Source organism: Aspergillus clavatus, genomic scaffold (genome assembly GCF_000002715.2).
Source record: "Aspergillus clavatus NRRL 1 1099423829794 genomic scaffold, whole genome shotgun sequence".
NCBI lineage: Eukaryota > Fungi > Ascomycota > Eurotiomycetes > Eurotiales > Aspergillaceae > Aspergillus > Aspergillus clavatus.
Genome location: NW_001517105.1, coordinates 782,755 through 807,271, shown reverse-complemented (window position 1 = coordinate 807,271; position 24,517 = coordinate 782,755). Strand labels below are relative to the sequence as shown.

Sequence of the window (24,517 nt, the reverse complement as noted above, 5' to 3'; positions counted from 1 at the left end):
GGGAAGCTGTCAGACTACAACACTATCATATCTGACCCGCAGACGATCTGCTACATCGCTGAATTCATGCATCAAACAGGCCTACTCAGCCAGTTCCGTGAGGCGGATCTACGCGAGCCCGCGAAGCCAGACTAGGAACGTGGAATCCTCCTACGAGGATTTGGAATAGATGTGGAAGACGATGGTTAAATGGATCGAGCAGCTGCCTAGGGAGGGTCTCTCTAGGCGCGGAAATATGTGAAATGGAAGCAACTACATAGATTGGAAAGGGATGGATGTTTAACGCAAGAGGGCGGCGCAAGGAGACACACAGTCCAGTGGCAGGCCGCTTTGGTTGTGGTGATAATCACTCTTTTTGATATTTCTTATGTCTTTTTCTGCGTTTGGGATTATGGGATGGCGTACGGACACTAGATTCCTGCTTCAACTGATGAAGCGCCTGTATAGCTAGTCATTCCAATAGATAGACTCCAACAGGTTAATACAATATTGATTGATTGATTGTCGGGTATGTTCCTGTCGGGCAGGGCATTCGGCGCTGTCGGCAGTGTGGCGTCCGTGGCATACCGCGCATCGGTAGGCATATGGGTTTTCCTTCTGAATACAGCGCTCAGCACGGCCTCTTCTATAAGGTTCGGAGTCTTTCAGCACCCAAAATTCGAAATCGGCGGTGATTGGACCGACCCAATCCTCTACTTGCACTACATCATCAATCTCATAATTCAGTCCTCTAGCCGGGGCACTGAAGTCTTCCAAAATCTTAGCAGCACGGTCTCTAAAGGAGCCGCTCTTCTGTTGTTTCAAGAGCTGTTTCTTATCCTCGTTAAGATCTGCCAGGATAACAAGCTGAACTCGGCCACGACTGTGTAGGAGCCATTGCTTCATATCCCTTATAATATTGTCATTTGTTTTATTGAAGCCCGCTTCAAAAATAACAGTACGGTAGCGGCGGCAGGTCCGTGGGTCAGAGAAAACAAATGACTGATCGGGGGGCTTTTTTGATGCCTGATGCTTGGTGCCATTGCCGTTGATTCTGCCGTCAAGACGAACTGAGGCAACTCCAGCCCGGAGATTTCTCGCTTCTTCTGGCATAAGGATCTCATTCTTCAGTCGATCGAGACACGAAACTGCAAATGAACCCAAGCTTTCATGGATAGAACTTGGCATTGCGTAAATAAACAGAGTATCTTCGTCAAAGTAATATCTCACTCCCGCCTTGTCAAGAAGCTGGATGATCTGTGTAGATTGTATCAATTCGTGATCGAGTTGAAGTTCTAGATTGGATTCCCGATGGCGGCTTAGGAGATGGGCCTTGATCGTTCTGATGGTCTCGTCTAGCCTCCGTTGGGCTTCATTGCCGGGTCTGTATTGTCTGGTGACACCTCGTACAAGTATATGTGCCTCGGATATCGAGGCTTGAGACGGTGCTACCGGCGACATTCTTGAAGGAGCTGACGAGCAGCGAAACAAAGCGGACTTGGAAGAAAATGGCATGAAGGTCAATAATCGCGGTATGCAAAGGTGGAAGGAACGAGAGAGGCTGAGTTGGCGTCAGGCTTAGTTACCTGGCGGAGACACACCGGCTGCTCCCTGACAATCACTTTGGGGGCCGTAAGGGTCAGGGTACGGAAACAGCGCTCCCCACAGTGCTGGAGGCCATCTACGTGGGATGGAAAGATGGTAAGGTGGTGTTCGCGTTACTTCTTGACATCTCAGGGGCCTTCGACAACGTCTCTCACAACTGGGCCCTCCACGATCTCCGCGCACGTCGGATTCCCGCGCGGTATGTCAACTGGCTTAGCAGCTTCCTTCGCGACCGATCCACGTCGCTAGTGCTGCCGGAATTCACCCTGTCGACCCAACGGGTGGACATAGGTATCCTCCAGGGCTCGCCGCTGTCCCCGATTCTCTATATCTTCTATAACGCTGACCTGATGGCCCGCGCGGGCACGGACAACATCGGGTATATGAAGCCGATCGGTCCGCTTGATGCGGCAGCTCACTTCCGTGGCGCTGGGGTCCAGCCTGGATATATCTGGGTGTCTACCTGGACGAACACCTCTCTGGCTCAGCCCACGCTGAACGCCTGCGGAAGAACGGCGCCCATATGACGTCCGCGCTTAGTTCGATAGCGGGCTCGACATGGGGAACAGGGCTACTTCACCTTCGACGCATGTATACTGCGGTGCTATGGCCACAACTGTCATATGGCTGCTCCGCCTGGTTTATCCAGGGGGCTTCGGCTTCAAGAGCGGCGTCCGAATTGATTGATTGATTGATTGATTGATTAGTTCCTTATTCGGTTTCGGCACCGAGCTGGGCCACGCCGGAGGCTCCTAATGAGCGATACTGACTGCAGCGTCGCGGGCAGCCATCCTATTCGGACCGTACTGCTGCGAGAATATATATATATACAAGGTTGGGGGATAGGGCGCCCAGACACACACATGCTTCCTTCAATCCCTTCTTCAGCGGCCGCTGCTGCCGCTACTCAGTGGGTTCCTTTCACCGTCATGGTTCCCTTATTGCCCTTATGCCTCGCGTGCCCCCTGCACTCATCCAGGCACCGTCCCCCTTCCCCCGCGCTGTCATCACCCATTCCGGATAGATCCACGGATTCCCAAGCCGTGAGGGTCGGGGGCACGCCAGCGACGCGCGGTTACCAGTTGGCGCCTGGTGCGGCAGATATCTGTCGGCCAGGGCCGCGCGCGCTGACGCCCCCCACTGGGAGTGTAAAAAATGAGAGAGTATAGTGAAAATAGAAAGTCAGCCGTCGTCCGCAGGTGCCCTAAGTCAGGCGTCGCTGGGGGCGCCTGGCTTGAGCCAGCCCGGCTGGGTGGCATCCGCCAGGTACGTCAGACGGCCGGTGTTCAACATAAACTGCGCGGCGCGCCTGGCGTTCCTTGCCTCCGCCAAGGCCACTGTCATGTCGCGGGGGAGCCCATCTGTCCACGTCTGCCGGCGTAGGTCGTCGTAGTGGGTGCAGTTGAATAACACATGGTGGATTGTCTCGGGAGCCCGTCCACATGGGCATGTCGCGTCGTCAGTCCGGTTGATAGTTGAGAGGTAGTGATTCGGTCCAATCTTACCCGTCTGCATCTGCGCCAGCACGCTGCGTTCCACGGGGGATAGGCCGTCATAGATTCTCAGGGAGTGGGTCGAGACCTCTGGAAGGACGCGGCGGAGTGAATTGCCCCGTTCTGGCTGCCGCCACTGCTCCCCCCAGCGGTCCTTGGTATGCTGGCGGATCCATGTTTCCAGGGTGCCCCGCGTTGGGTGGTCAGGCATCATGACTGCGGCCAAGCCCCGCCGCTGTCCATCCTCCCGCCACCCAGTTGCTTCCTTGGCACACAGATCCGCCAGCTCATTCCCTGGGACCCCGCAGTGGGCAGCCAACCAATAGAAGGAGATGTCCGTCACGGGGTTAAGTAGGTCGAGGAGTTCGATAGCGATTCGGATTAATACTGTCCAGTCGTCTGTTGGGGGTTCCCTAGTGTGCGGAGGGCCCCTTGGTTGTCAGAGTATATTTCAATGCGTTTCCGCGCGGCTTGGCGGGCCGCAGTGATGGCTCCATTTGGGATCAGCTCATATCGAATAAGACGTAGGGCGAGGACCAGCCCCGCGATTTCCGCGACGGCCACGTTGTGTTCATTTGTCCCGCCTAGATACCATTTGTAGCGGATTGGTGGATCCAGGCATACCGCCGTCGTTCCAACATGGCCGCCAATGCCTGATCCGTCGGTGTAGATCCGGATTGCTTCTGGGTATGCCACCGCGTGAATCTGATGGTGGAGAAGAGAGAGTTCTTTGGTCTCGTCGATATCGATTTCCGGGGGGGGCCACCATGGCGGCACCGCCCATGGTGACAGCTCATCTTCTGACTCGCTGTCGGCCTGGCTCCTGTTCTTAGATATCTTAGGCACCTGCGTGAGGGCCCGACTGAAGGGGGTGACCCCCCCTTCCTCCTCTTCATCCTCCTGTGGTAGGTCCGGCTGGAACGGTTCTTTGTTTTGGTTGATTCTGGCAAGGCGACGGGCCTGCCGGCGCTGCTCCGCCGGTGATTCCATGACTATGCCGTCTTCCGTGACCGTCAAACCAGGGGCCATCAAGCGCTGGCGCTCCATCGGGTAGATCAGTGGCTTGGTTGTATGGGGTCTCCATGCTTTCCGCGTTTCTCGCGGCTGCTACGCTTGCTGATGTGTCAGGTCGTTCGGAATCGCTAGGCATCTCTGCTCTCCTTCATAGAGCAGCGTTCCAGCGTCTGATTGGTTGATATCGTCTCTGGATAGTATCACGATAGCCTAAAACGGAAGGTAAAGAGAGCTCATAACCTGTCATAGGGGTCGATTCTCCCCCGAATTGGGTGCTTAGATTTCTATCTAGGTGCCAGCGGTGTGATGCTCACCTCGGTAAACGTCTGGCAGGCGGGTGCTCACTGATAGTAGGGTAGGCCTACCTACAACAAAGAATATCGACCTCTGGGATTTTGATGCGGGCTTCTGTGGGTCCCCCTAACTGACGACATTTTGATAGACAATATAATGTCCAGTACGGACCGGTATGGAGCAGAGGGCCCACTGCCGTCAAGTTGTTGTTCGGAGCAGCCGGCGATCTGTTCATTGGCGGAGGCGATGTGCGCCTTAGAGGATGAAGAATGGACCCCCAGCTATCATGATTGATCTGCGAATTATTCCTGGAACCAATCCACCAGTACTGGTATGTGAATGAGTTGAGCAAAGATTGGCGGTGCCGCCTCTTCCCGCCTGTGATGTTAGGCTATCTAGATATATATATAGGAACTGGGCCATGATTTGACATAGGGTCAAATCATTGTAGGTCTTTTGCCTCAGTGGTAAGTAGGCAGCCCAGTGTCTACTCATTACATGTGATCATTGACGAGCTCACTATCTAGTTGAGCACGAAGAGATCCGATATTGGGCTGGCCACTGCATCCCCACAGTTGGACTTGGTCTTTCCGATAGCACCAAGAACTACAAATCCGAAGCAGTTGTGTAGGACCCGAATATGAATGACAGTGATGTTTCCACGCCAGAGATCACTGGAGAGGTAATCAACCTTGTGGCCCACAAGTTCCCAAATCTCGGGGTGTTGGAAGTCATCTCTATGCCATCGAACTCTAACAGTGTCTGGCTTGAAGGCAGCCTGATGGATGCCTCTGTTTGACAGGCTTATAGCCAGGTTCACTTTGCCTCCTCTGATGCAATTTCTGTTGTGGCTATGGAGAAAAGGTATGGTGCCCATGTATTTTGTTTTGGATACCACCAGTTCTCCTGAGAAGCTCCAGGAGCTGGCGAGGTTTTCCAATCTCTGCCTGCTGTTTGTTGAATAAATACTAATTAATGGTACAGGAATGGCCACCTCCAATGGCGTTCCCTGTTAACGGAATGGTGAGCAACCCATCGAAACCCAGTGACAATAGGTATATTATCTCTAATACGGTGCAGATTGTACAGCCCCATGCCAGTTGCGAGGATGTTTATTGCTTTTCTGCGACAATGGGTTTCGACAAGTACTTCGCTCTCCCGAAGGGTTCAGCGTCCGCGTACTTGCTAGTGGCTAATACGAATGAGTCCGCTGGGGGGGGGGCAAGAATTTGCCATATTGATATTCGCATGCATGACGACGACGGTCATCACAGACTGAAAAAAAAAGATCGAGCAAATAAGAAGATCTGGGGAAAAAATAAAAGGAACTGGCCCGAGCCGCGGATCGAACGCGGGACCTCTCGCAGATATGCTTGGGTTAATCCCTAAGCGAGAATCATACCACTAGACCACCCGGGCCTCGATGTTTTTTTGGCAAAATTATGATACTTGTGGCGTATGAAGAGATTGTCATGTAGAGATGATATCCTATCGCATGTCAGCCAAGCTGACACCAGCCAGCCTGCGACCTGGAATAAAGATCACATGCTCAGTCGCCGGCCAATGCATGATGTGAGCATGTGCCTGAAACCATGGGCGGTTCTCGGCAAGTTCGTAGTCCCCGATTCACATGATTTCTGGCTGATCCATGAGTGGAGATACCTATATAGTATATATCTACACCCGCCGACCAGCGAGTCAGTGTATACCACCAGAACCTACCATCACCTGACCGCTAGCTGACCGAAACACTTTACTCATCTGTATCATTGAGGATACCATTTTGAATCCTTCCTTGGGATAGCACTCCATAACCATAGTATTAAATCACCTCCTGCGGTGAATGGATCTCATGTCACGTAGTTCAAATCAATTAAATATATGATATAAGTTACATTTTTGTTCCTACAAGTACATACGACCACAGGGTGTGGAGAACAGGGCTTCCCGTCCGCTCAGCCATACTTAAGCCACACGCCGGCCGGTTAGTAGTTGGGTGGGTGACCACCAGCGAATCCCGGCTGTTGTATGTTTTTTATCATTTTTTTTATAGATTATTCTACGTGCATCCACGAAGTGTATCTTGTCCCTCTCCCGCTCATTTCGGGATTTCCGTTGAGACCTCCCTATATATCCAGAAAAGGTCGGGATACCTATACATATAGTTTTCCAGCTTATTCCTGCATCCTCTCGTAACTTTGGAATTTGCTGTGCTTCATGCGTGTTTGTGGATCTACTCCATGTATAGCAATGCTCCTTGACAGAAGGGAGATTTAGAAGCAGGAAACTCATCGGTTAGGCAGTTCTACATACTATGAGCCGGCAATGGCTGGTATCAAGCTCCACCGAAAAGCCAGGTGTAATTGATATTATGCCACTCATGTCATTCCCCACCCTCCCTCCTCTTCAGCTACACTGCTGATAGCCGTGCGGTATGCCTTTGCAATGAATTCCTGTTTTCTGGCCGAATCATAGCGGTGCTATTCCATTCTGGCATTAGTGAGGTGAGACGACAGACTTGAGCAACTATTGGCAGAGAAGACAACTGTGAAGCGTACGTCAGATCATCTCCCAAATGGTAATTCCGACCAAATACCTAAAGACGTCCCCGCCCCCAGGAGATCGAACTCAGCTCAGCTGATGGCTGGCAGTGTTCTGAGTCACACCTTGCCGCATTCTCAACGATGTTGACAAGATTCACCAGCTAGCGGATAGCCCGAAAAAGACCCCGTGGCATCGTTCCAGCTTCCGGTTCCTGAGCGTCTAGCTAATGAGATCGCCACAGGCGTGCGTCCTGGGGATCTCACGCCGGAGCGCCGAGGTCCAGTGTACTAGAATTGACACTTGCTACGCGTGTATTGAGGATGCTGCCGCAGATGGCGAAGGTTGAGGTCCGTAGAAGCCGACGAATCGTACAACAATAGTGGATACTAGCCATAGCCCCTGCATCCTGGTTGAGGGGGTGCTTGTAATATCCTACCTCGGCCAGACAGGAGAACTGAGAACTGTCCTTGGCTGACGTACTACTTCAAGCTTAATCAATCTACGCCCATCTGTTCCGCAGTGTTTCTCGGCCCTTCTCTTATTGTAAAGCACCAGACGCGCATGTACTGCGCGGTCTTTCCATCGGGTCACAGCAAATTTCATTAACTATGATGCGAAACGAGATCTGTTGTTAGGGAGGTGCCCATTGTTATCGGTACCCCGGGATAATTTTATATCTTGATCGATCCAGGAGTTGGTAGTGTTCTCTCTGCTGCCGCCCTTGTATGTCAGGTTCTGCTACTAGAGTTGAAGATAGATGTCGACCTACATTTTTACACGACTTGGAACACTCTGAGTTTGGTGGGTTTGTCAGGATGCCAGAGTTCTATATCTGGCTGATGTTAACGAGTCCAGTCTCTAAGAATGCTCTAATCAAGCTATTCCCGTCCCCATGTCCGAGCCAAATCCCTCGCCATGCAGAGTCAAATAAAAGCCCAGCAACTTTGTTCTCGATAGGACACCTAATGGCATAATATGGTCTCGGAACCTTTTATTTTTTGCCATCCCAATTTATAATGTCTATATAGAAAAGTTTGCTGTGAACACAAGTGCTACTGAACGGAACCTGGAACATGTACCTGATTAGCTGAAGAATATGTGACATTAAGCCTTTCCGGCTGCAATCCTGCCAGGGATCATATGGTTTAGACTAATTTCTAATGAGAACATCATATGTTTAGAAAGGCCGTAGTGAAGCATTCCACTTGTGCTGTAAGATCTGTCATTAAGGACTGCAGACGCAACAAATAGCCTAAGGATAGATTCTTCTGTCATTCATGGCTTGCATCAACGCACGGGACATCCCACGGGAATTTGTAAGATGGTGTGGCTTTGATAAAGGAATGCTCTGAGCTGTGCAACAACATAATGGGCTTTCTCATATAAACACCACCAAGTAAGCTCAATTCCATATCAGCTGAAGTCACTCTGGCAGTGCTAGTGTTCCAGAAGATCACCAACATTCACGGCAGCTTCTAGCTAAGTGATACAATGGCTAAGGCAGTCACACAGTTGGCCTGCGAACAAAACAACAAACCAGCACTTTACCCATGCAAAGACGACCAGCTGCGTTAAAAACTCATCCGCTGATGATATGTACCAGAGGGACCTGACCTGAATCAAGTAGTCAGGACTTACAGGAATATATTTTTCGCCCATGAAGCTTGATCAAGCACCCCAAGCCACTTGCCTTTACTGTTTCAACATATCAAGCAAGAAGATATCAAAGCAAAAAAAAAATGATAAAAAACATACAACAGCCGGGATTCGCTGGTGGTCACCCACCCAACTACTAACCGGCCGGCGTGTGGCTTAAGTATGGCTGAGCGGACGGGAAGCCCTGTTCTCCACACCCTGTGGTCGTATGTGCTTGAAGATGTATAGAAAAAGTATATATTGCGTTGATTCACGCTTTACCGTTGAAGATGGCAGCGGCAAGCGTAATGCTGCACCGAATCCACCTCGGACCAATTTTAATACCTACATATTCGGCCGTGGAATAGGACAAGAATGCCTCACTGGAGAAAATATGCCTATGATAGTCGGCCTCCCTTCAGAGACGAGTGTTACCGCCAATGTCTACTGCGTGTTTTCTATGATCATCCGCCAACGTTTACCCATAGAGACTTTCAAAGAAAAAAACATCACCATTGAACGCAAAGTGAGCGAGACCGGATTCGAATAGGAATAAAAGTTGTTTTGCTGGACTGGGAGAAGTCCGGCTGGTACCTCAGTTACTGGGAGTATTGTCTGGCCGTTTGCGCCTCGCGGTGGGATGATGACTGGTGCCTTTGGCTGGAGAAAGCACTGGGCCCATCGGCCACTCAAGCTGCCTGGTTGCAAACGTTGCGTCTCGAGCTAAGGTCATAAGAGATTAGGCATAGGAGTCTGAGATTAACTGGTTATGGCGGCTTTTAATATTAGTGAAAGTGACAGCGTTATAATCTGGACTTCTTAGTAAAGTAAGCCATCCTGAGACACCTTTCCCCTAAAGACAGAAGTAGATATATTAGAAGATTAGATATCTCACTTTAAATACATAGAAATCATCCTTGACCTTTCACTTACTGGTCTTGTGGAGATGTTGCCAAGAGGACTGGATGGAACAGAAGCGGATTCCGATTCAAAATACCGAATGGCTGATTGGAGACGGTTCGCGAGCCAAGAGCCGAAACAAGGACCTTGCGAGTGTGGTTCCGGTCTTTAGACACCGAGAAAAAGACCCCCTCGACAGGAAACGATGTTCTCGTCGTGAGCGTCCAGAACGATGGGAATGACGGAAAAGCAGACTGCGTTGGTGCAGGCGATCCCTACCTCTACGTGCGAAGACGTTCCACGGTCGCTTGAGTTCACCAAGGAGGAACACTCGCAAGCGTTCTGGGATGCGGTGCGACGACACTGGCCCTCCGTGGCCTGGGGAATGTTTATGAATCTGGCCACCGTGCTCAAAGGCATCGATGGCGGCATCGTGCGCAGTCTGGTCGGACTCGATGTCTTTAAACAGACCTACGGATACGAGCGCGATGGGAAGTACCTCATCGCCGCCCGCTGGCTGTCGGCTTTCAGCTACGCCACTCTCCTGGGCGCCGTCGTGGGAGCTCTGCTGTCCGGTCTCGCATACGATCGCTTCGGGCCCCGGGTGATGATCGCGGCCTGCTCGTGCCTGTCCATTGCGTTCATCTTCATCCAGTTCTTCAGCCACACGCCCGCCCAGCTGTTCGTCGGCGAGCTGGTCAATGGCTGCATCATCGCCTTCTATCCGATCTGCGCCTCGGCGTACGTCGGCGAGGTCACCCCGCTCGTGCTGCGCGGATTCGTCGCCACTATGACCAATCTCGCCTTCTCCATCGGCTCGCTCATCGCCTCCGGGATCCTCAAGGGCACTGCATCGATGGACAGCACGCTCTCGTACAAGATCCCGATCGCCACGCAGTGGGCCCTGCCGACGCTCATGCTGGCTCTGATCGGGTTCTGCCCCGATCCGCCGTACTGGCTGTGCAAGAAGGGCCGAGAAGACGACGCGGCCACCTCCCTGCGGCGCCTCACAACCGCCCCGAATGCGGAGATCTACGTCATGCAGAAACTGGCGCATATCCGCGAGACGCTGCGGCTGGAAGAGAGCTTCCAGGGCGACCGCCCCACGTACCGCGACTGTTTCCGCGGTCCCAATCTCCGCCGGTTGGTGATCTGCATGATGGCGTACAGCATGCAGGCGTTCGTGGGCAATGTGTTCTTCATCAACTATGCGGTACACTTCATGGAACTGGCCGGGCTGGACTCTGCGCACGCCTTCTCGATGAACATCGGGCTCACGGCCATCGGCCTCGTCGGCACCTGCATCTCGTGGTTCCTGCTCTCGTACATCGGGCGCCGGACCATGTATTTGTGCGGCTGTGCGTCGCTGGCCGTCCTCCAGCTGGCCATTGGCGCGGTTGATCTGGCGCCGCGGCAAACAGGCACGGTGTGGGCACAGTGTGGGCTCATGCTGCTCTGCACGTTCGTCTACGACCTCACGCTGGGGCCGTTCTGCTACGTGCTGCTGGCGGAGGTCTCGTCAGCAAAATTGCGCGGGATGACCATCGCCCTGGCGAATGTGAGTTGCTACGTGTGGTCGGTGGTCTTCGCGGTGGTCATTCCCTATGCGATGAACGAGGACGAAGGGAACTGGAAAGGGAAGCTGGGGTTCCTCTTCGCCGGGACGCCCTTTCTGTGTACCATGTACTGTTATCTGTGTCTACCAGAAACTCGCGGTCGGACGTTTGAGGAACTGGACATCCTGTTTGAAAGAAAGGTTCCGAGTCGGAAGTTTTCTGCTTACAAGGTCACTATAAACATTGGAGGGAGAGAATCCTAAGCTGCTTATCTTCAATGTAATTGCATAACTGCATCTAGTTACATGTTCCCGAAATGACAATAGCAGCGGGTCAAGTTCAACCGAAAGTGATACATGAAAGAAGACAGGACTACAGCCCCGAGAATGATGAATGTAGCCGAAAACGAAGAAGCACAACTTTTAATGGGCTGAGAAAGCCAGGGAGAAATAGAAAGGCAAAATAAGGATCAGTCGAGAGAAATGGCACAAGATGAAAAAAGACAGGAAAGGCAAGGTGACTTGAAAACAGGACATCGCACAAGATACAGACAATCACAAAGTTTTGGGGGGCGGGGGCGGGGGCAGAGAAGAGAGCACAGTGAAGCGATAGACGATATAATAATCACACAACCTGACAAGCTTTGGTGGAACGGAAGACAGCAATGAAACAATGAAACAAGAAGTGGACATGCAGACTTGAACAGAACACAGGACGCAGGACAGAAGAACAGTGCATGAGAAACAAGGACAAGAGTACTCATGTCACTCAAGCCGCTCAGGGAGTGCACTTACGGGCAAAAGTCTTCGTCCCTCGAATCCGAGTCCGAATCCGAACTTTCCTCCGGCACCGTCGAGGACTCCTCGCTGTCACTCCTGGGAGGCTCATCCGAATCGCTATCAGGCACCAACTCGGAGATCCGCGCATCGACTTTACTCGCGAATATCCACAGCTCCTGCCGTGCTGCCATCAGCACTTCGGTGTCGGTCAACTTGAGAAGGCCCTTCGACCATCCCATAGTGCGGCCGCGCTTCACTGGGCGAGGCATCGTGGTCGTTGCCGAAGTGGTAGCCTTGCTGGGGGAAGAGACAACCACGGTGACCTTGGTCTTGCGAGCGCTTGTCGGCTCGGCCGTGTGACGCCTCTTGCGGGCACGCTCCTCCTCGGCTTCGCGCTCTTGCTCGCGCTCCCGTTCCTGCTCTTCTCGCTCGCGTTGTCGTTTGAGCTCACGCTCACGCTCGCGCCGGCGTTCGCGTTGCCGCTCGCGCTCAGCGTCACGAGCTTGCCGTTCAGCCTCAAGTTCAGCTTGGCGTTCGGCTTCGCGGGCCTGGCGCTCGGCTTCGATCACTGCAAGCAGCCCGCCTTTTTGAACGATCTCACTGTTCCTCCGTTAGAAGAGCGACCATCCAGAGGATTCCACAAGGGCTACCTACTTCGTCCGAGAATCATCCCAGTCACGACCGCCTTGCTCCTGAAAGGCAACACGCAAGGAACACTCAGAGGCTCGTCCGGAGAATATGCAGTTGGCGCACGCATGAAACGCAATCGCGCTTCCCTCGTAGACCGGGCACACCACGCACTTGGTCCACGCGCCGCCGTTCCTCTTGCACTGTCGACAGCATGCGTCTCCCTGAAGCTCCTCGCCGCACTGGAACAAGGTGGCCGCGGTCAACTTGCAGGCCTTGTCCAACGCCCTAGCGTCTACAGTATATCTAGTCGACCAGTAGTTCTTGTAATCGCGCTTTGACTCAAGCAGAAGAAGAATGTTGATATCGCTTTGCCGCAGAGCACGGGTCGTTCCTCGAATAACCGTGCCTGTTGCTTCCAATCAGTCATTGGCAACAGAGAACGGCCAGGGGTACTTACTGGCCACGAAACGACTGACGGCCGTTGCACGATTCCTGCAGAAATGGGATGGGACGGGCATCTTGTATTCCTTTCGATCTTTCGAGCACAAATGCAATGAAGAATGATACAATGGAAACGGTTGACAGGCAGTTCGAAGAAGGATCGCAGGAATAATCGCTGAGTTGAGAATGGAAAGGTGGTCTTGGGGGCAGCGAAGAGGTCCTATTTATGCCCGTCTGCGAGCGGCTTTGGGAGAAAAAAAAGTCAGGAGTCCTCTATTCATCTCGAGGGTGCAAAAGGCGTACCTGAGGGTACAGGGGTATGATACAGCATCCTCTCAGCCAAAATCGCTCTGTCACATTCCCTACATGGGCGACAGTGAATTGGTGAATTCCGATCACACCCTCCTCTAATTGATTCTCAAGAAGAATGCATGGATTAGTAGACGGCTGATTCTATCACTACTTCGTGCTATTCCAAGAAATTGTATGCCAACATTGCAACAAGGGGGATTCATTTGTTGTTCATCATCCATTGCTGTGCCATTTTGGCGGTTCGACCATCGGATGTGCCGTTACCAGGCAGAAGACGGACGAAAAGATAGTCAGTGTAAGGATGCCATTTTGGATACCTCCAATTCCGGTGGGAGGGTGTTTTTCTTTTCTTCTTTCTCCATTGCTTTTTGCCGTGGTTGCTGCATGAATTTCCACACAATTGACGGGAGCAGCTCTGCTCGTTGCTTTTTACACTCGCATTAGCCCGGACAACGAGTCCTCGCTCCTTGATCGTGAACTCACTGCAGTTTCTGTACCTGCCGTCTGCTGTAACGGAGAATTGACCACCGGACTATCTCTCTCGACCTCAAAAGAACCGAGAGCATGGATAGAGCGACTGAACGGCCCGAACCGATGTCAGCAGAAGTGGCCGACAACAGGCTCACGTCTCCTGGACCGTGATGTATGCAATCTGTGACTGGAGGTCGAAGGCTCAAAGGCAGTCAATACTGTGGTCCATAAATCACTGATCCTCATGCAGAACTGTGAAGTGGACGTGCAGATGTGTACATGGCTGGTGTTTCAAAGGAAGCCGCGCGGGTCATTTGCGCCTTGGGGAGTTGGAAGAGGCTGGCAACCGCCTTGTGGCTTTGTTATACATCGCCAGACACCGAGGGATCTACGAGGAGGCCTACTTGGCAGTGCGACTCGGCTCTTTCCCCGAACCTCTGAGGTCTCAAAGTGGACGTATCTCGTTTTTGGCGGATGGCCAAGCCCGCCTCCGCATCTGCCGTTCAGTATCAAGTTTCGACTGAGAACACTTCCTTGTCGCTATCATTGTCATCGGAATTGTTATCCAAGCCCGAAATTGCAGTAGAATTGAATGGACAGCGGCGGCATCGCCCCCAACCAACCAAATGTAATGTGGTCTCAAAATTGGAGGCTCCGACCTGTCCATTTCTGCAGGACCACCAAATATCGTGCTTTAAAAACATCATCGAGTGCAGGAGCATCCCTGTCCCCCGGAGTCCATACATCCTTCGCAGGATTATGTAGGAACCAAGCCACTGACAAGGCCTGCAGACGTTGCTTCCCCGAGACACCACCAGTTTTGATAGATCTCAACGCGGTCAATCGATCGAATTCCTTGCACCATTTGCTCGGCACTTCTCATTCGCAAGCCCAGCCCTGCATTAGGCTCGTCCCGAAGCGCGCTGGTAAAGCAATCGTACCACTGCGACGTGTCGCGTCCTACATCGCGTTTCGCGTCCCTGATTTGCCTACCTTGATCCCGCGAAAGATCCCTCATATTGCCCTTTTTAGACTTTCCATAGAGTCTTCTGATGAACGACCGCAGACTCCTACATCCCAGCCTCATCCCCCCCCAAAATACTGCCCGGAAAGTCGGTGTGCTGATTGTAGCCGCCCGCTCCTCTTGCAAGGCCAATCGGGGCTCGAGGACGTCCTCCGCGCGCAGAGATCGATAATTGTGCATCGGAGGAGTCGAGGAGGATTCAATGATGACTTCCAAGCACGATCAAGCTACAGATGGATGTGTTCGATGGAGTCTTCGGGGATGGGACAGGATCCTCGTCTGTGAGATTCTGTCGTTGAGTTGGATGGGGAGCGCAATCGATCACGACGGACTACCATGGGCCGAAACAGGGCAGAAGCGACTCCCACTTCCTTCTCAATGTGGAAGGCCGTCAGGGCAGATAGTCATGACAGGCTCTATCGTCCATAAATGGTTCGATGACAATGGAGGCTACAACTTACTCAACGGTTTACGAAAGAAAGAAGAACATCGGCTGGACCAGAGAGGCGGATTGCGGTCAAATGTAAGTATCGTGTTCAGGCTCAAGTCCAGATTCCGGGCTTTCTGGATATGTATCTCCCTCAAGATACAACTTCTCGAGGCAAATGATACGCTCAAAAAGCTTTCCCTCAGATTCCTGTCGGAAGAGAACCTGACGTCTCATCTCAGAAACCCAATCCTTCTCGCGATACTGCCGCCATTGCCCCGAACACTCCTCTTTCACCGAATGAAGGCTAATAAACCTACCAGGGAGACTACACCCCCTTTTGATCTCATCAGCCAATTCTTCCTCCTGGACCTCGCATCCTATGTTCTCAAGGTCGCCCTGAACGTCATCCTCCAAAAGCTCCGGGGTATAGCGCGGCGGTTGCTCCTGTTCACCTCTTAATTCCCATATGTAGAGAGTATCCATCATACCTAACTGGCGCACATATCGAGGACGGTCGATCTTCCAGGATGTCGTTGGCGCCCAGGCCAGAAGAGACAAGAGTTCGATGACATGGGGTGGGCGCAAGTGCTGGGCCATGTCCTCGACAAAGAGCTCCGAGCAGACTTCAAGGAAGTCCAGGTCAGATAATTCGGCTGAGTAGTCCCGAGGCTCCATGTCGTCATTGACATGCGAAAGCCACAGATGAAGAGGGGAGGAGAGGTCAGCAGGCGTGTGTGATTGCGAAGCGCTATCAAACCAATCCAGGAGACATGGACGATCTTGAAAGATGACATTTTCGACTAGCCAGTACCGCAAGAAATCCACCACTTCGATGATGTCGAACTTCTCTTGGAGTGCTCGATCCGGATTACAGGACCACATGTCGTAGACTTCATCGAAAGCCATGATGTGCTCAGCCGCGATCTCCGATTTGCAGATTCGGGCCAGCCAGGCAGACTCTAGATTTGTCCAGTGAACCATAAGTGCCCGGTAGAGTCGTTGGTAGGCCCGCTTCTTCTCCGCGGCTGGAAGGCCTTGAATGTTGGGAAGAGTCTCGAGCGGCAACAGTTGATTCTCCGGTTCGTCGTATAGGGTGGCCATGGTTCGGACGCCTATATGGCCACCACTGTGCAAGAAGTTCAAGCTATTGGGCATATCGCAGTATACATCAAAGAGCACCTTCATCGCTTGCCATCTGCAGACGACTTCAAACACCACCTCCGGCGACGACAGTAGCTGCTTCGTCGGTGACCGCAGCCGCTTGAATTTTTTGATGATGGTGTATTCCGGCCGGCTAGACACAGGCAGTCGGGGTTGATCTGCGTAGATTTTCATGCATTCAGCGTGGAACTGGCTCATATGGGAGACCTGGAGATCATATCTGTGGTACGGGGATTGTATCTTGGGAGGGCGCCAAGTCAGTATTGCGCGTAGATTGGGGGAGGCCGCTCATCCTCTCCTTTCACAACCGTGGGGACTCTAGCCTACAATGATGGACCTCATGATGGTAAACCGATGACCAGGACGATCTAGAATCTGATACAAACGCCGACAGGAACGACCGAGATGGAATGCATCGTCGATGTTGTCCAAATTTTGGAACACGCGGAGTAGCACCTCTGCGGGCAGGTCCTCCAGATGTGTTCCAGACATTCTGAACCTTCCATTGCCCAGGGGAAATGATTGTCAACCCCCACAGGGGAGAGTGATTTCTTTTGCGGTACAGAAATTGTTGCGGATACCATCACATGATCGGGAGGAAACTCGTGACCTCGACGTGCGTTCGGACCACTTTGTCTACAGGAGGATGACTACGGACTGTTCGTAGTAATGATAATAATAATAATATTGCTCGGGGATGGTAGTAACTATCGAGAGCACAGACTGACACCACTGTAGAAACGACACCTTTGCATCTTTCTTGATTCGAACTGCCGCTGTTGCTCAAAGGCTGCCATTCTGAGCCAATCCACAGAGGGAGATTGCTGCTTCTCTCTGCCTCGTCTCCTCAAGGCCTCGAGTTCACCCAGCGCAGTGCTAACCAGTTGGCCGGCGGTCTGGAACTACGCCAGAAGTGAACAATACAAACTAGAATGCGTCTTATGAAAACATGGTTTCTAAGACATAATCAAGACCCAACCTGCTCGTTAGACATTTGCCTTGATCCACAGGCTTTGCGAGTTACAGTACGCCGTCAACCCACTCAGACCCCATTCGGTGCCAATTCCACTAGACTTGTGACCCCCGAACGGTACATTTGGTGCGAGATCGAAGTGCGAGTTGATCCACACGCTGCCCGACTCGAGACGGTCCGCCATCCGACGCGCTCGCACGGGGTCCTTGCTCCACACCGAGGAACCTAGTCCGGTCTCGGTACCGTTGGCCCGCGCGAGCACGTCGTCCTCATCCGACCATTTCATGATGGGCAGGATAGGGGCAAAGGCCTCCTCTTGCACCACTCGAGCGGACTCGGGTGGGTTGTCGATAATGGTCGGTGTGATGAAGTAGCCCGCCGAGTCCTGGATCGTGCCGCCGAGAACCGCTTTGAGACCCTCGGTGGAGATGCTCGAGTAGAGATCCTTGGCCTTGTCGTATTGCATACTGTTCTGAACAGGGCCGAAGAAGACGTCGGGCTGGGTGCCTTCGCCGACCTTGAGGGATTGCACAAATGCCACCAGTTTGTCCCGGAATTCGTCGTAGATCTTCTCGTGGACGTACAGCCGCTTGATCACCATGCAAATTTGGCTCGCGCACAGGAAGGAGAGAATGCCGACCTAGCGTTTCGTTAGTTAAACCAGCACAGCCTCTGCGAGACTGACACCACGAACCTTGGGGACAACAGCGTCGATATCCACATCGTCGCAGACAATGGCCGGGTCATTTCCACCCAGCTCCAGTGTCACTCGCTTCAGGGTCTTGGCACAACTGGCCATGACCAGCTTTCCGGTCGGAATTGAGCCGGTGAAGCTGATCTTGTCGATGCCTGGGTGCTCTGTGATCATCGGGCCCAGGTCGTCCCCGCCACTCAAGGCCTGGACAACGCCTGGGGGGAAACACTGAGCGGCCAGCTCCGCCAGCTTCAAGCCACAATAAGGGGTCAACGGCGAAGGCTTGAAGATGATCGTGTTACCGGTGTAGACAGCGGGGACGATCTTGCTCACAGCTAGCAAGACAGGGAAATTCCACGGCACAATGCCTCCACAGACACCCAGCGGGGTGTACCGCTGGATGATCTTGCGTTCTTCCGTCTCCTCGATGACTGACTCGGGAATCTCGGTGGTGGTAAGGGTCCGTGTCCACTGCGTGGCCATGCCCACTTCCACTGCGGACTGGCTCAGGGGCTTCCCTTGTTCTTGGGTCAACAGCTGAGCTATCATATCCTTGTTCGCTTCCAGCTTGTCTGCGAAGGCACTGAGGGCAATTCGGCGCTCATCGAACGAGGTCTTGGACCATTTTTGGAAAGCTTGGCGGGCCGCATCGACCGCTCGGTCGAGGTCGTCTTGAGTGGACACGGGGACTTCGGGGTTTGGTTCACGGTTGGCCGGGTTGATTCCGTAACGGGTTTGTGACGTCGAGGTCAATTCGTTGTTGATGACATTGTGGAAGGTCTAGATACAAAGAGTCAGTTCCGGTGGTGTCGCAGCATGAGTGACAGGGATATGGGAGTCGGGTACCGTCGCGTTCAAGGACATGGTGGCAGTTCCGAGTGCAACGAGAAAGGGAGGGAGTGGTACAATGCCAGTCAACAATAAGGAATTTGTCTGAGAGAGCAAAGAATGCAGTGCATCGTGCCACTTCTTATATCCAGACAAACCGCATCCGACCACCCAGGCCTGAGACCACCCGATACTACAGTACCCCTCATTCATACATCCCATGCCAGGATGATCAATCAGCTAGAATGCTCGACAGGATCGGGGAATGGGCTAGAACAAATTGATTGGTGGTGATAGCCTCGTCGGCTTGAGCACTTAATCACTCGATAGTCAGGACTAACCTATTTGAATGCATTCAAGTGAGAATTTCACTGAATGAATTGCTTTCATCCATGGTTGACCGCGGTGAAGTGCACGTCGACTGGGTAACTGGTCCAGCGCATTTCGAGAGGGAATTACATTAGATCAACTGCTTGGAATGTGGTACACACCATGTAATGCACCGAGTAAATCGCTTTGAACGTGGGCAACTGAGCTTCGTTGGATTATCTGCTTTTGAACGCAAGGGAGCCAGAAACTACGCATCACATCACACTGTGGACGGCTTTTCCAGATGCCTCCCAGTGGCTTTGACTCTTTCCCTCGAAATTCATTCAGAACAAGGAATCTTTAGTGATCGACGTAATTCTGATGCCAGGTATAATCCCGATTCTCCAGCAACAGATTCCGAATCGCCTCGCGGGGCTTCATCGGCTCGCGTCCAAGCACGTCCTTCATCAACGGGTCGGTGTAGCGCACCTCCCCCTGGGCCACGCTGTCATACCACGACACCAGCGCTTGGAAGAATTCTGCGGGCTTCCCGCCCTCGTCGCTCGTCGCGTTCAACCGCACATACTCCTCCGGGGCGACCAGTTGGAATTTGACACGTCGACCCGTCGTCTCGTTGATGACATCGACCACCTCGGCAAAGCTGATGGTCTCTTCTGCAGTCAGGAGCACGATCTCGTTGTCGTGGCCTCCCTGCAGCATCAGACGGGCATTGGCTTCTCCGAGCTCCTTCCGCAGTGTGAAGGCAGTCCGGCCGTCCGCGGGAAGCGAGACCGTAGTGCTGCCGGGATACCAGTTCAAGAATAACGGAAAGGCATCCGTGTAGACTCCTTCGCGGATGGACGTGAAGGTGACACCCGATCTGGATTGTTAGCGAAGTCGTAGTGGACTTGGTTTGCATCTCCAGAACGCTTACTCTTTCAGTAGATCTTCCGTCTGCAGATGGGCTTTCTGGATCGCGGCTTTCGAGTCGGATTTCAATCCTCCAAACGCGAGGGAGGTATACCACACCTGCCCAGTGAATGCTTACTTAGTAGAGATGCAAAAGGCGATGTTGGATGAACATACATGCTTGACACCCGCTCTTTTAGCTGCATCGACAAAATTTCGATGTTGCTTGATCCGCCTCTCATTGTCGAAGACGTTGGTACTGACGAAGAACAGATTCTCCACCTCCTGGAAAGCCGCATCCAATGTTTGCGGGTCATCGTAGTTGACATGGCGGAAAGAAACCCCGCGGTCCTCGAATTGCTTTCGATTTGACTCCCGAGACGAGGCTGCTGCGTATTCGGAGGAAGGCCGATGGGCTTCGAAATACGAGAGGACTTCTTTGCCGAGTCCACCCGTGGCACCGGTGATGAGGTATTTTAGAGTCATTTTTCTAAGATCCAAGGATGTTGGGGGATTTTCAAGCTTTCCCAGTCTTCGCGAAATGGGAAGATCTCCTTATATAGATTGAGAATAATACAAACTGGATTTGTAATCGGTCGTCGTATCATGCATGACGAGTGTCGTCGAAGAGGCCGAAATGGTTGATTCATAAGCAATAAGGATGCCAAGCAGCTCTCTGTCTCTCTAGAGATGGATGTTGAAGCCAATCAACAAGTGGCCTCCACAGCTAACGGAGATCGACAGAATTGAATGGAACAATTTTTTGTCGAAGAAAAGGGATGAAAAGGTGGAAAAGAGAGCGTGCCCCAGCCAATATATGACTTCAAACAAAGATGCGGATTTAGTTCATACTCAGAAAATCAGAAATGCACCGCCCGATCACTACAAACATGTCCGCAAGTATTCCCCCAACGCCATAATTGCCATGGCCTGCCCGTAAGGCATCGCTGTAAGCGGAATTTCCTTGTAGAACTGCAGCGTGTCGCCCATACCGGTGCCGAAGCTGGTATTCTGGAGCTCTCCGTGCTCGTCTACCGCGCTCAACACCGCGTTGATGGCCTTCCTTGCCATCGGGCCATATTCTGGTCCAATGTACCGCTTCCGCACGGCCTTCAGAATGCCGTATGCAAATCCGGCGGTGGCAGATGCTTCCACGTACGAGTCTGAATGGTCGAGAAGAGTGTGCCAGTAGCCGGTATTTTCGTCTTGGAGTCGGCGCAGCGCCTCGCACTGCGCTTCGAGAGTGTCAATGAGGTGGATACGGATCGGGTCGGTCGGTTCCAGGTCCAACAGTTCGATGATCTCGGGGATGACGATAGTGATCCAGCTGTTACCACGGGCCCAGCGGGCACCCGCAAAATTGTGACCTTCGTCTTCGAACGTCCAGCCATGGAAGAAGAGCCCGGTTTTTGTGTCGAAGAGGTATTTGATGTGTACGAGGAATTGCCGCTTGGCCTCGGCTACGTACGCCGGCCGGTTCAGCAGCTTGCCGATCTTGGCCAGCGGCATGACAGTCATCATGAGAGTGTCATCCCAGAGCTGCTGGTAGTTCTCGGTTAGGTAGGTGGCGTGCTGCATCCCCCCATACCGCGTACGAGGCAGGTCGTGCATCGCCCATTCGGCCCAGGCGTCCAACCAGGGCAGGTAGGCGACGTTGCCGGTCTTCTCGTACACATAGGCCAGCGTCAGAAAGACAGCCATGGTGTTAATATTTTTGGTGGTGCCGCCCTCAGCGAACCGAGCCGCGAACCAGTCTTCGATGATCTGGAGAAGGGCCGCATCGCCGGTCATCTCGTAGTATTTCCAGATGCCGTAGAGTCCAATGCCGTGCGTCCACTCCCAGCCGGCCCATGACTTGGTGTCGATGATCCGACCATCCTCCAGATGTAGCAGGAACTTTCCCGTATCATCTTTGATGTTGACCAGATTGGTGATGAGGCGGTTGACGGTCTTGTGGACCTCCGTCTGCGAGGGCGTTTTCATGATGATTGTGCTTTTGTCTATCGTGTGCAAGCACAATCTGGAGCTTCAGCGTCTCCTCATATGTTTCTGACTCGTGCATCTGCCTATAAATCCTGCGGGGTGGAGTCTCCGACTCATGATACGTGGAAGAACTGGCTGCATTTACCCGGGTGGGATGTGGTCCATCGGGACAACGCCCCCCGATAGCGCCGCGTTGATCAGAATGCCCATTTGGAGCGAGATCATGTCTCATTGGCACTTCTGGAGACTTGACAGGGAGTGCAGCCCTCAAATGGACCGCACTGCCATTGCCCCTCGGGCCATCACCCCCCGATCTTCCCCTCTCCTCCACTCCATTCCCCCGTCGCTTGTCCCATGGGGAAGACAAGCCAAGAAAACCGGGGAAAGAGTCAAGTCAGCCAGAAAAGCCATGTGGATCCCTGATTAAGTTCTTGGGGAGTGTATCTAGACGAGGTTGATGGCCTCTCGAAGCAAGGAACTGACAAGCACATGGTGATCTGGAAGATGTCAGCGTTGACTCGGGCCTGTCTCCCCCCTGATAAAAAGGCCGGAGTTCTCTATCCTCCTCCTCCTGCCTATCTGTCGGATTCTCTGTCCCTAAACTAAGCTACCGGGTGTTTGATCCCACAAGGTACCATATTCTGCTCGCCTCGCCTCATACCACGGTTTAGCTTCCATCATCATGGCGCAGGACGAGTCCAAGATCGCCTCTGCCCCGGTGGCTACTGCAGCAACAGAGGCTGAGGATGACACAAAGGACGCCAAAGATATTTCTCATGTCGAGCGGGTGCTCTCTGATACGCTCGTCAAGGACCGAGCGGATCTCTCCCGGATGGACAAGGAGCTGCAGGAGTATGCAGCTCGTGGTCAGGTCGAGGTGGATCAAGCGACAAGCAAGCGGCTGCGACGCATGATCGATCGTCGCGTGTTGATAATCATGATCTGCACGTACTTTCTCCAGGCCCTCGACAAGGGCACCATGTCCTTTGCCTCTATCATGGGTATTCGAGATGATTTGAGTTTACAGAATGGCCAAAAGGTTGGTCACAGCTTTGTCGCAGCATCAAGTCCGAACGGATACTGACGCACGTCGCTCTATAGTACTCCTGGCTCACGACCTGTATCTACATCGCCGTCCTCATTGTCGAGTATCCGACCAACTGGATCATCCAGCGCGTCCCTCTCGCCAAATATCTCGGCATCAATATCTGTCTCTGGGGTGCCGTGTTAGCCCTCCACTCTGCATGTCACAATTTCGCAGGGCTGGTTGCTGTGCGGACCCTGCTGGGTATCTTCGAAGCCTGCTGCCAGCCATCCTTCGTGTTGCTGTCCAGTATGTGGTACAAGAGAGAAGAACAAGCTGCCACGGTCACCTACTGGTGAGTATGGCGTTCGTTTCCACCTGGGATGCTCGTCTAACCTGCCAATAGGTATATGATGAACGGCGGCCAGCAGATCGTCGGCGGGCTTCTAGCCTACTGTTTCAGTCTCATCGGCAAAGACAAGGCCATCCACTCATGGCAAGGGCTCTTCATGTCCTACGGCTGCCTCTCCGTGCTCTGGGGCCTCTTCGTCATCTACTGGATGCCCGATTCGCCCATGCGCGCCAAATGCTTCTCCGAGGAGGACAAGCATCTGATGGTCGAGCGAGTGCGCGGCAACCAGACCGGCATGCAGAACCGGAAATTCCGCTCCTATCAGATGTGGGAAGCCTTCCGGGACCCGCAGATGTACTGCTACTGCGCCATCCAGATCTTCACGACCCTGCCCACCAGCGGTCTCGGCGCCTTTGCCAACATCATCATCACCGGCTTCCAGTTCACAGAACTGCAGACGCAGCTGCTGGCCATGGTTCTGGGCTTCTATATCATCATCGTCCTGCTGAGCTCGGCGTGGCTGGTTAAGAAGACCGGACAGAACCTGCTGATTATGCTGGGGTTCGTCATCCCGTATGTTTTCTTTCCCCCCTCCCCACTCATGGCATGCGTCCACGCATAGCTAACTGACCCCCGGCAGATCTTACGTCGGAACCATCGTCCTTATGACTGTCGAGAACAAGAACCTCGGCACCAAAGTTGGCCTCCTCATCAGCTACTACATCACGCTGTCGTTCTGGTCGGCCCAGACCCTCTGTCTCTCCATGGTCTCGCGCAACATCGCCGGCGCCACCAAGAAATCTACCGTCGTCGCCGCAACCTTTGTCTCTTGGGCCGTGGGCAACGCTATCGGTGAGTCACAGGAACATGCCATGCCATCCAGGTAGCAAGGAGAGTCACTGACAAAACAAAACCATCTTGCAGGGCCCCAGGTCTTCCTCGACAGAGACGCACCGCGGTACTTCATCGCGTTCGGAGTCCACTTGGGCTGCTACACCGTCATGACTCTGGCGGTCATTTTCCTGCGCTTCTACCTCGTTTCGCAGAATAAGAAGAAGGATTGTCTGCTTCGGGAGAGTGGCCTGTCTGCGACAGATAATAACCTGACACATGCGTTCGAGGACAGGACGGACCAGGAGAATCCTTACTTCCGGTACATCTACTGAGGGGGGGTTAT

At 53.0% G+C, this 24,517-nt stretch overlaps 8 protein-coding genes and 1 non-coding gene across 9 annotated transcripts in view, besides 6 other annotated features; 3 read left to right on the top strand and 6 right to left on the bottom strand.

Moving 5' to 3' along the window:
* The window catches only part of ACLA_056130 (uncharacterized protein), a gene marked incomplete at both ends in the record, with an annotated part of 215 nt that extends 80 nt beyond the window's left edge, over nt 1-135 (top strand). Inside the window, one exon of the mRNA XM_001274989.1 lies at nt 1-135. This exon is cut by the window's left edge and continues 9 nt beyond it. Coding sequence (XP_001274990.1) covers nt 1-135 — 135 coding nt within the window.
* A 1,418-nt stretch (nt 136-1,553) lies between these two features.
* Nucleotides 1,554-1,937: a mobile genetic element.
* A 68-nt stretch (nt 1,938-2,005) lies between these two features.
* Nucleotides 2,006-2,224: a mobile genetic element.
* Nucleotides 2,225-2,262: 38 nt separating this feature from the next.
* Nucleotides 2,263-2,289: a microsatellite.
* Nucleotides 2,264-2,289: a microsatellite.
* A 693-nt stretch (nt 2,290-2,982) lies between these two features.
* Nucleotides 2,983-3,486: a mobile genetic element.
* Nucleotides 3,480-3,767: a mobile genetic element.
* Nucleotides 3,768-5,715: 1,948 nt separating this feature from the next.
* ACLA_056120 lies at nt 5,716-5,804 on the bottom strand. The gene has a single exon. It is a non-coding gene; the product is annotated as a tRNA-Pro (tRNA).
* A 3,892-nt stretch (nt 5,805-9,696) lies between these two features.
* Nucleotides 9,697-11,283, top strand: ACLA_056110 (putative MFS alpha-glucoside transporter; the record flags this gene model as incomplete). Its single annotated transcript, XM_001274988.1, has 1 exon — nt 9,697-11,283. The coding sequence occupies one exon, from the start codon at nt 9,697-9,699 to the stop codon at nt 11,281-11,283; it is 1,587 nt and encodes a 528-aa protein (XP_001274989.1).
* A 527-nt stretch (nt 11,284-11,810) lies between these two features.
* On the bottom strand, nt 11,811-12,947 carry ACLA_056100 (DUF3716 domain-containing protein; the record flags this gene model as incomplete). The annotated part of the gene is made up of 3 exons (XM_001274987.1): nt 11,811-12,399; nt 12,454-12,835; nt 12,887-12,947. The coding sequence occupies 3 exons, from the start codon at nt 12,945-12,947 to the stop codon at nt 11,811-11,813; spliced, it is 1,032 nt and encodes a 343-aa protein (XP_001274988.1).
* A 2,247-nt stretch (nt 12,948-15,194) lies between these two features.
* ACLA_056090 (F-box protein) lies at nt 15,195-16,760 on the bottom strand (the record flags this gene model as incomplete). The annotated part of the gene is made up of 2 exons (XM_001274986.1): nt 15,195-16,508; nt 16,596-16,760. The coding sequence occupies 2 exons, from the start codon at nt 16,758-16,760 to the stop codon at nt 15,195-15,197; spliced, it is 1,479 nt and encodes a 492-aa protein (XP_001274987.1).
* Nucleotides 16,761-17,254: 494 nt separating this feature from the next.
* On the bottom strand, nt 17,255-18,799 carry ACLA_056080 (aldehyde dehydrogenase family protein; the record flags this gene model as incomplete). The annotated part of the gene is made up of 3 exons (XM_001274985.1): nt 17,255-17,881; nt 17,936-18,715; nt 18,782-18,799. 3 exons carry the CDS (start codon nt 18,797-18,799, stop codon nt 17,255-17,257), a joined length of 1,425 nt encoding a protein of 474 aa, XP_001274986.1.
* A 633-nt stretch (nt 18,800-19,432) lies between these two features.
* Nucleotides 19,433-20,467, bottom strand: ACLA_056070 (putative NmrA-like family protein; the record flags this gene model as incomplete). The annotated part of the gene is made up of 3 exons (XM_001274984.1): nt 19,433-19,952; nt 20,007-20,101; nt 20,159-20,467. 3 exons carry the CDS (start codon nt 20,465-20,467, stop codon nt 19,433-19,435), a joined length of 924 nt encoding a protein of 307 aa, XP_001274985.1.
* A 396-nt stretch (nt 20,468-20,863) lies between these two features.
* Nucleotides 20,864-21,964, bottom strand: ACLA_056060 (glycoside hydrolase family 88/105 protein; the record flags this gene model as incomplete). Its single annotated transcript, XM_001274983.1, has 1 exon — nt 20,864-21,964. One exon carries the CDS (start codon nt 21,962-21,964, stop codon nt 20,864-20,866), a length of 1,101 nt encoding a protein of 366 aa, XP_001274984.1.
* Nucleotides 21,965-22,646: 682 nt separating this feature from the next.
* On the top strand, nt 22,647-24,506 carry ACLA_056050 (putative 2-ketogluconate transporter; the record flags this gene model as incomplete). Its single annotated transcript, XM_001274982.1, has 5 exons — nt 22,647-23,003; nt 23,066-23,343; nt 23,395-23,913; nt 23,981-24,192; nt 24,265-24,506. The coding sequence occupies 5 exons, from the start codon at nt 22,647-22,649 to the stop codon at nt 24,504-24,506; spliced, it is 1,608 nt and encodes a 535-aa protein (XP_001274983.1).
* Between the last annotated feature and the right edge of the window lie 11 nt (nt 24,507-24,517).